This window comes from Neolamprologus brichardi, chromosome 15, assembly GCF_056152115.1.
Source record: "Neolamprologus brichardi isolate AB-2024 chromosome 15, ASM5615211v1, whole genome shotgun sequence".
Taxonomy (NCBI): Eukaryota; Metazoa; Chordata; class Actinopteri; order Cichliformes; family Cichlidae; genus Neolamprologus; species Neolamprologus brichardi.
The window spans coordinates 33,194,273-33,203,726 of record NC_142118.1 but is presented as its reverse complement, the minus strand read 5'-3'; the positions used below and the strand labels follow the sequence as shown (position 1 = coordinate 33,203,726).

The 9,454-nt window shown below is 41.6% G+C and overlaps 1 protein-coding gene across 1 annotated transcript; it reads left to right on the top strand.

Annotated features, from left to right (window-relative positions):
* Positions 1 to 833: 833 nt before the first annotated feature.
* Positions 834 to 6,906, top strand: smim7 (small integral membrane protein 7). The gene is made up of 5 exons (XM_006792025.3): positions 834 to 971; positions 1,189 to 1,230; positions 1,311 to 1,363; positions 1,481 to 1,571; positions 6,380 to 6,906. The coding sequence occupies exons 1-5, from the start codon at positions 946 to 948 to the stop codon at positions 6,393 to 6,395; spliced, it is 228 nt and encodes a 75-aa protein (XP_006792088.1). The 5' UTR covers positions 834 to 945; the 3' UTR covers positions 6,396 to 6,906.
* Positions 6,907 to 9,454: the final 2,548 nt, after the last annotated feature.

Sequence of the window (9,454 nt, the reverse complement as noted above, 5' to 3'; positions counted from 1 at the left end):
GTTTACTGCAGCTCTGAGACACAGCAGGAGGGAAATAAACATATAAAAATAAAGCGTCAACGCTTCATATAAACAAATATTTATTCACTCGTTCATGAAAACACCCACAATCCTGATCTGATCCTGGAGCCGTTCTGACTCACAGCCAGATGATGCTTTAATTAATCCCAACATTGTTCACACTCATCGGGAGTGCAGAGATGTCGATGTAAACGTAATAACACTAATAATTAAATCAAGACTTCAAGTATGTATTTTTTAATGTTTTTTAATTTATTATTCTCTGTATTTGCTTTAAATTCCCACGATAATAGATGTAGTGCTTACTCTCTCCAAAAAGGGGAGCCAAAGACATGCGAAAAAAAGCTCCTTTCACCAAAACAAAAACACCCAAAAGAACCTACGAAGTTCGAGAGCTACCAAAGAAATGATTTATCCCATTAGGAAGGAACAGAAAAAACAATAACATACATACCTGTCACAAGGTAGAAGCTGCAATCAGTTTTTGGCAAAGTGGCTTTTATATATCTCTTACTTGCCCAGATAAAAGGTCACAATAACGTCAAAAATGTCTTTTTAAAGAGAGATCTGACCTAGAGGGCAGCAGAAAAATGTCAACAAATACAACAACAGTTCTATAAACATATTTTAATTGGCTAACTGTGTGTGGTCGTTTTTAAAGTGCTTGGGTGCTTATAAATCTCTTTATAAATCCTGTTCACTAAAGTCTATTTACACATAAGACATTACACATAAAAAAAATACACTGAAACATTGAAAATCAATTTTGGCAGACGATCAGTGTTTGGTAAGGTTGCACCTTACAGTCTAAACCCAGGGAATAACAACACCTCGTATTTCTCTGGATACCGGATTTGTATTGGTCACATTTCTGATTACGTGCCGAACGCGGAAGTGAGGCGCTTCTGATGTGATTTGATCAAGATGATCGGGGATCTGTTGATATTCGGGTAATTTATCGAGTCGTGTGGCAGATGTCACACAGAATCGCATCTTGTATTGAGATAATCAGTTCTCTATGTGTCTTTGTGTGAAGCTGTGCAATTTTCTGTTAGTCAGCTGTGTGTGGCGTAAAATGACAAGCTAACTAGCTTAGTGCTAATGCCAGCTCAGCAGCTAATACGCTGCTGAGCTGACAACCAAACTCTCCGTATTTGTGCTCTGCAGGACTTTACTGGTGAACGCTGGGGCTGTGCTGAACTTCAAGCTGTGAGTGTTGTAGTCAGTCATTATTTTAGGTTTGTGTGTTAGCAGAATGTTGAAGGTTAACTGTGGGTGTCTTTTTTCAGCAAAAGGAAGGAGTCGCAGGGATTTGGAGATGACTCTGGATCACCAACAACAGGTGTGTGTGTGTGTGTGTGTGTGTGTGTGTGTGTGTGTGTGTGTGTGTGTGAGAAAGAGAGAGAGAGAGAGAGAGAGAGAGTAGTATTGCCACAAAGATTCACTGTCTATCTTTCAGGGGACAACATCAGAGAGTTTCTGCTCAGCCTGCGGTACTTCCGGATCTTCATCGCATTGTGGAACATCTTCATCATGTTCTGCATGATCCTGTGAGTAAGACTGTGTCAGTCGATGCTGATGAACCAAATGCAGTTTATTGAGAGGCAGTCAATTACTTGTGCTGTGGGCTTTAGCTATTTTTATCCTAGTGTTTGTTTCATAGGGAGCATGATGGTTCAAATCGTGGAGAACGTAGAGTTTCCACGTTCTCTCCATGCTTGCATGGGTTCTCACTGTGTACTTTAGCTTTTCCCCCACAGTAAATGGACTAGTAGTTACATAACACCCTTCTACTCAGCTAGGGACTCAGAGCTCAAGTCCTTTGTCTTGTAAGTCTTATTCACCCAGTCACTCACAAATTTATACTTTTATCTACGACTAAAGGCTTTCTAAAATTCTGACACTCTCACATCGTTAGCAGCTCGCGATTCAGTATCTTACTCATGTGATAGACAACCACCACCATAGCTGCTAGAGGTGGGAATCACCATACATCCCATGATACGATATTATCACAATACTTAACGCACGATACGATATTATTGCAATTTTAAAATATTTTGCGATATTCAGATTCTGTACTTAAAGGTAAACTTTATCAATATTCATTTTATCTAATATCAAAGTCTCACACTCAGTCTTTCTCTCATTTCAGTTTTATTGTTGACAAACTGAACGGTTTGTATTACAGTCTAGTCCAACTTAACTGAACGCAACCATCTGGTACAATTATAGCTATTCTGAACTATGCAGTTTATGAAAACTATGCAGCCCCTTCAGCAACTGAAGAATTTGAAAGTAAATTAAAACAAAATATAATTTTACATTAAATAAAAAAGTTTTAAACTTAATTAAAATAAAACATGTCTTAAATTAAAATAAGTAAACTGTCATGTTTATTGCTGCCAAAAAAAAGTTAAACACATTTGGACAGTGAAGGAATGTCAGGATTCTTGCTCAGAAAAAGGATCAACATGCTCTGAAGTCAGAGCACAAAAACCTTTTTTTGTAACAAAATATCGATTTCTGCTGTCCCTGTATCGATACATTATTAGCAAACAAAATATCACCATACTACACAGTATCAATTTTTCCCCCCACCCCTAATAGCTGCACAAAGACATGCATGGGTTTGGTGAATTGGTGACTCTAAATCGGCCTAAAAGGTGAACACCAGTGTGAATGTCTGTCTCTCAGTGTTAGCCTTGCAATAGATTAGCAACCTTTTCGGGGTGTACCCTGCCAACCTTATGACAGCTGGGATAGGCTCCAGCTGCTGAATTGGGCACTGACTTGGATAAGCATAGGAAGATGCATAGATATTTGTTTCATATGTTGTGCTCCAAATATGAGAAGGTGCTGAAGACTGCTGTTGAGCCACATAAGCTTTCTTTGTGACACAGATTCCAATTGTTGCCAGAAACCTAGACCAGTGACAATAATGGTTGTCACGACAAAAAAGTCAGAAGTTTTGAGTTTGGTCTTCTTATGGGATTAGATTTTTTAAATTTTTTTGTTAATTGAGGTTTTTTGACATTTCACAGATCAAAAAGAAATCCCAGAAAGTTCATTTCGTTCATCTGGACGTTGCTTTTTCAGTGGAACAAACAGTTTAGTTGCTCATCAAAGTAATGTTTTTCACTCTTTCTGAACTTTGTAAACAGTACATTTTCTCATAACAGGAAGAACTCTAAGCACCAAGCCAAAGTGTCTGCTCTTGGAACTCTGTTCTCATTCCACATATTTCACATAGAAGAGGCAGAAACACAGGTCTGCAGTGAAATCCCCAGTTTCACCCACTTTGGCTAATTTGTAGCCAAAAGAACAAAGTGGAGAAATAAAGGGCTCTGTTATTGTATCCTGGAACACTGTTGAGCAATTGGTTCAGGTATGTGGATTATACATGGGTGAAAAATCAAATTTCACGATGTACCACAAAGCATTTCTCACATTATCAAGATCACCAGGGAGGAAATGAAAAATGGCAGGCTAGCTTTCTTAGACTGTCAAATTGCCATTAGTAATTGGGGACATTTAAAAGTCGACGTGTACTTTAAATCAATGCACACGGATCAGTATTTCATTCTTGACTCTCGTTCTCCATTAAAACACAAACTGGGTGTCATCAGGACACTACAACACAGAGCGAACACCATCACCACACAGACCTGCTTGGGAAGCTGAAGGTCATCGTGTGAAAAATGGCCCTGAGGGAATGTGGTTGTCCCAGCTGGACATTTGTCAAAGCTGTGAAGGCGCCTAAAAATAGCTGCAGGCAATTCAGGGGAGAAGGACAGTCACTACCTAAGCAAAAACCTTTACATGCAAAGGGAGAGACCATCTCTGAATCCAGGAGGAGGCCCAGGGGTACATCTTTCACCACTCTGGAGCTGTTACTGTTACAGCTACAGCATTTTAACAGTGCTGTAGCTCTAATAGTGTGTTGCAGCTATTCCTCAACTCTCTGGCCATTAATCAATGGTCATGACAATTTGCATATGATCATGCAATGATCATGAGACTGACCTCGTGAGCTATTGTTAGGCAATGGTGCTACTCCTAAAAGCTTAACAAAAGAAGGCAGCTGAAGTTTCTCAAGACCTTTCCCCTCTCAGTCAAGAGGGCACTTGAGTTCTAAAAACAAAAGGTGGAGGAGTCGCAGATATTTAAACCCCTAGATTGTCCCTTAGGAGGTGGCCGTTAAAACTATTGATCATGTGCGTCATCACATCACAAGGTTTAAGAAAAAAAAAAGGCTGGGTGAAACTACTGTGACACCTTGCCCTGCCCTACCATGAAAGCTATTGAGGTCAACCGAGACGAGGTGTGAACGGGCGTAGATGTCCCTGGGAAGGATAATCAAACCTGAATTGTAGGTGGCTGATAGCTGCTGTCATTGTCACCACCTCTGTTAAGTGATGGTCGTTCACAGTGGACATGCATGGCCTCTCCAAAAGTTATTTCTGTTCATCTGGACGTAGCGTTTTCAGTGGGAGAAACATTTCGTCACTCATCCAAGTGACTTCTTCAGTCTCAGCTGATTGCAGGTTTCCCCAATCTTATAAACAGTACATTTGCATAATGACTGAAGCCAGCCCACTGAAGGAACAATGGACTGGAAGGTTGGTTTCTTCATCACGATCGTGGGGCGATCGTGGCTCAAGAGTTGGGAGTTTGCCTTGTAATCAGAAGGTTGCTGGTTCGAGCCCCAGCTGACAGCAGACAGTCTCGGTCGTTGTGTCCTTGGGCAAGACACTTCACCCGTTGCCTATTGGTGGTGGTCAGAGGGCCCGGTGGCGCCAGTGTCCAGCAGCTTCGTCTCTGCGCCTCAGGGTGGCTGTGGCTACAATGTAGCTTTCCATCACCAGTGTGTGAATGTGTGGGTGAAATGGGTGAATGACTGAACGTGTAAAGCGCTTTGGGGTAACAACCCCTGATCAAAGACCACTGATCAATGGCCATGAGAGTACCATTCACCATTCACTATGGAGAGTTGGGGAATGGCTGCAATCACAGCATTGTAAGATGGCGAAAGATGTACCCTTAGGCCACCTCCTCAATTCAGAGATGGTCTTTCCCTATTCACGTAAATGGCCTCCTTGACCCTGCGCTCAAACCAACGTTCCTCCCTGTCCAGGATGTGTACCAGTTGTCTTCTTTGTCCAAAATGTGAACATTGGCATCCTCGATAGAGTGACCTTTGTTCTTTCGGTATAGATTTACAGCTGAGTCCTGTCCTGTTGAGGTGACTCTTCTATGGTGTGCCATGCATAGATTATATACTTAGGTCTTAACCTTTTGTTTTTAGAAATGAAGAACCCTCTTGGATGAGAGGTATAACATCTTCACAAACTTAAAGTCCGGTTGCCTTGTTTTTCAACCAGTTAAGACTACTGTGACCTGAATTACTGAGAACGTTTCTCCTTCTGAAAATGCAAGTCCATGTGAACAAATTCAACTTTCTGGGATACCGTATTAGTTTTCACTGACACATATAAATGCATTATATTTGGGGAGGATATTTAAGGATTACGCCATATTTGCTTTTAAAGGTAAAATACAGTTATGGGGTAGCGGTAAGCTGCAGACATGAGTCAGCACCTTCACGTGTTTTTCAAGTTAAACATCATAACAAGAAAAAAAATGTGACTGTTGCTGCCAATGAAGTCTTACTGCTTTGAAGGGGGGTAAAGTAATCCAGAAGCCAATTCTTTACAACTGGGAGCAGAAGAAACTTCTTACAATTCACATTATTACTCTGAGTCTGGACAAACACTGAACAACCAGAGCTTGGTGTGAAGAAACTTGAATTTGGTGTTTAAAGGATGAAGCTGTGGACCCAATCTGAGAACACTTCAGACACTTGTTTATATCAGTCAGTGTTTCTGGGGATCTCTGATGACCATGTCTAACTTTGTTATTACCACGGTTTTGTCTTATGTGCCAACATACCAAACAAATTGCCTCAAAATGCTTTCATAAACCTGATGATGGGTTCCCCAATCCCCAGATCTAAATCCAGTGGTGCACCTTTAGGATGTGGTCAATCAGGAGGATAACACCGTGATTGCACAGCTGATAAATCAACACAGAATATGTGATCCAGTCATGTAGACATGAACCATGAGTCCTTTTGTAACAACTTGTATAATCCATGAGTCCATCTGAGAGTGAATGAAGCCCCAACTCAGCATGACTGAGGTTAAACCTATAAAGTGCTTGATGATTGTGCTGCCCTGTCTTTTTTGTGTGTGTGTAAATCAATAGTTTTTATGCCCTTTAGATGTGCGCTGCTTCTCCTGAAATTAGTAGAAGTGCGCTGCTGTTCTAACTAGCCGAATGTCTTCAATCTGCACAGATTGTTTGGATCATGATCGTGTGTGGCCAGTGGACTTCCTCCAAGATGCTTCCCTTTCCAGATGGATGCTGTCAGCTTCTCCTTAATGTCCTTTTTCTCTTTCTTTGACCCTTTTACTAGTAATTATACTCCTTTTGGTTTACAACCCTTTGTGCTGTACAGGAATTTATGAATGGCTGTATTTATTCTTCTCTTGTTACATTTTTATTTTTATTGATTTTTCTTTAACTGTAACACCTTTGCTGGAAACTTGTGGTTTTGTAGTTAGTGGTAAAGAAACACCAGAAACATCATTTTATTCCTTTTTCCTACACAGGCTCAGTTCACCCAGATTCCACAGAAAAATCTGCATCTGATTTGTGAGTTATAAATAGGATTATTTTACTCACTTATGTGTTTGTTTTCAACTTCTTAGGGGGAAAAATTGTGCTATTTTCTTTATTCTGCAGCACATGTGCTGTAATTAAATGTATATTCACTGTAAATGTGACCTTATTCTTAATAAAAAATAAAGTTTTATTATCAAATATGTTCTGTCTTTTGAAAGAAGGCAAGTCAAAAAAGGCAATGTGATTTTCTGGGCTATATTCTGGGAAGCCTCGGGTCTTGGTGTATATGTGGGTTACTTTAACATGCTGCACCTGCCTAAACATTGTTCCAGACCACCTGCATCCAGTCAACAGTATTCCCTGATTGCAGCGGCCTCTCTCAGCAGGATCATGTGCCCTGCTGCACTGCAGAATTTGTTCATGAGCAGTTTAACACAGATAAAGAGTTCAAGGTCTTGTCCTGGCCTTCAAACCCGCCCATATCTCAGTTTGAGCATCTGTAGGGGTATGGGAAATACAAGTCAGACTCATGGAGGCCCCTTGAAACCTGCTGCTAATATGTTAATGTTCGATTCTGCACGACATCTGGAGTGGGCCTGTGGACTCGATGCTTCCAGGCATCCGGGTTTCAGCTGCAAAACAGAGCAGCATAATATTCATTCACTGGCATCTTCATTAGACACAACTAAGAGGCTTGTTAAAGCAGCCAGTCACATTGCAGAAACATAATGCAATCAATGCAGCGCAAATAATCTGTCGTTACAACCAAGATATACAGAAGAGCATCCCTGAACACACGTCAAACCTTGAAGCAGATGGGCTACAGCAACACAAGGCCACACCCCTGTCAGCCAGTAATAGGAAACTGAGGCTACAGTTCACAGCAGCTCACCAAATCAAATTTAAACAATAGAAAATTATAAAAGTGTTGCCTGGTCTGATGAGTTTTAAGTTCTGCTGCAACATCCAAGCTGTGGGCTCAGAATTTGGCATAAATAACATGAAAGCACAGACCCATTCTGCCTTGTATGAACAGTTCAGAGTAGATGTGGTTTGATGGTGTGGGGGGACATTTTTTGCCACTTTGGACCCCGTAGTACCTGCTGAACATCATTAAAATGCCACAGCCTACAGCCTACCTGAATATTGTTGCTGACCGTGCCCATCCAGCAGGATAACAACCATGTCACAAAACTCAAAACATCTTAAACCATAACATGTCTCAGTGTCATGCTACTGCATGTCTGAAGAGATATTTATCCAGGCTAGAAATCCAGTTTCTGGAGATGTTATGGTGACCAAAAACCAGCAAACTGTCCTCATGCAGCAGCTCTTCATCTTAGGGGAAATAGAAAATTACTACCCGAAGAATCCATTGTCTCTGTGTACTTCTAGTGATTCAAACTGTTGGTGAGATTCTCATCTAATCCACAAGTAACTTACCAGACGTGTGAGAAGACAAATGGTTGTTATCGCCTCTCTGAGCAGGCTCGACACAGCCAGCAACAATCCGGTGTTTTATGTCATTCCTCCTTGGCATTGTGTTAACACACCTGAATGCTCCAGAGCCGTCTGCTTTTACATAGGTGCTCACATTTGCTGATGATCAGATAATCAAGTAAATGGCCTGGTAAATGGCCTGTATTTGTATAGCGCTTTTACTAGTCCCGCCTAGGGACCCCAAAGCGCTTTACACGTCCAGTCATCCACCCATTCACTCTCACATTCACACACTGGTGGAGGCAAGCTACAGTTGTAGCCACAGCTGCCCTGGGGCAGACTGACAGAAGCGAGGCTGCCATATCGCGCCATCGGCCCTTCTGGCCAACACCAGTAGGCGGCAGGTGAAGTGTCTTGCCCAAGGACACAACGACCGAGACTGTCCGAGCCGGGGCTCGAACCGGCAACCTTCCGATTACAAGGCGAACTCCCAACTCTTGAGCCACGATCGCCCCCCTGTGTTTGTGTGTTTGATTATCGGCAGTTTGCTGCTAATTGCCTTTTTAATTCCAGTGGAAGCAGTAAGAGTGGAGTTAGTTTTAATAGGACTGTATCTGTTTTGGAAAACATAGAGAGTTGTGCATTTTTAAATACTAAAATATAACTATAACAAAGCTTATCCCAGCTTAAAGAGATTAGATGTTTTGGGGAAAAGATTTAGTTTAACAAAGCAAACATGTATCAACCTTAATCTGAAGAAAACTGAAGCAATCGTGTGTTTATAAAATTAAGAAATCTGTGTTCATGACTCTTTCTGTTCTTTGCCTTTCTCAACAATGCTGATTTAATCAACTGCAAACTCGGCCTGTCTATTAGCAGAGAACTGAAGAAATTTGATGAGGAGGTTTTTTTGGGGGGAGGTTTTTTTTGGTTATCAACTATGGCAACATCAGCTCTAAGCGAAGGCGGTCGCACTTTTCTCCTCTCCTGCCCTTATCTTCCCTGCTTAGCTTCTTATGTCCTTGTCTTGTTTTGTGTTTTTACTTACTTTTCCCTGGAACACTCTCTCACAGTCTGTTCTCTAAAACCTAAAAGAGGAATTATGGATTTGATCAACTGGTTTCTGAATGCAATTGACACCCCTTCTCAACGAGAAGTCTGGGCTCGGGTGAGCCTGACTGCTGAAGATATCTACCTATTCGGAACCATGATAACAGGGTTCTTGCTGATCGGAGCTGGCTTGGCCCTGGCTTATCGAAGAATTAAGGAAGCGGAACCGGCTGTTCAAACCCCCACAAGGCTGCCC

Bases quoted from the DNA above. Each gene is read 5' to 3' on its own strand.
- smim7 (XM_006792025.3), top strand. From the start codon at position 946: ATGATCGGGGATCTGTTGATATTCGG. The intron at 1,231-1,310 runs GTGAGTGTTGTA...GTCTTTTTTCAG, and splicing joins GCTGTGCTGAACTTCAAGCT to CAAAAGGAAGGAGTCGCAGG. The intron at 1,364-1,480 runs GTGTGTGTGTGT...TCTATCTTTCAG, and splicing joins CTCTGGATCACCAACAACAG to GGGACAACATCAGAGAGTTT.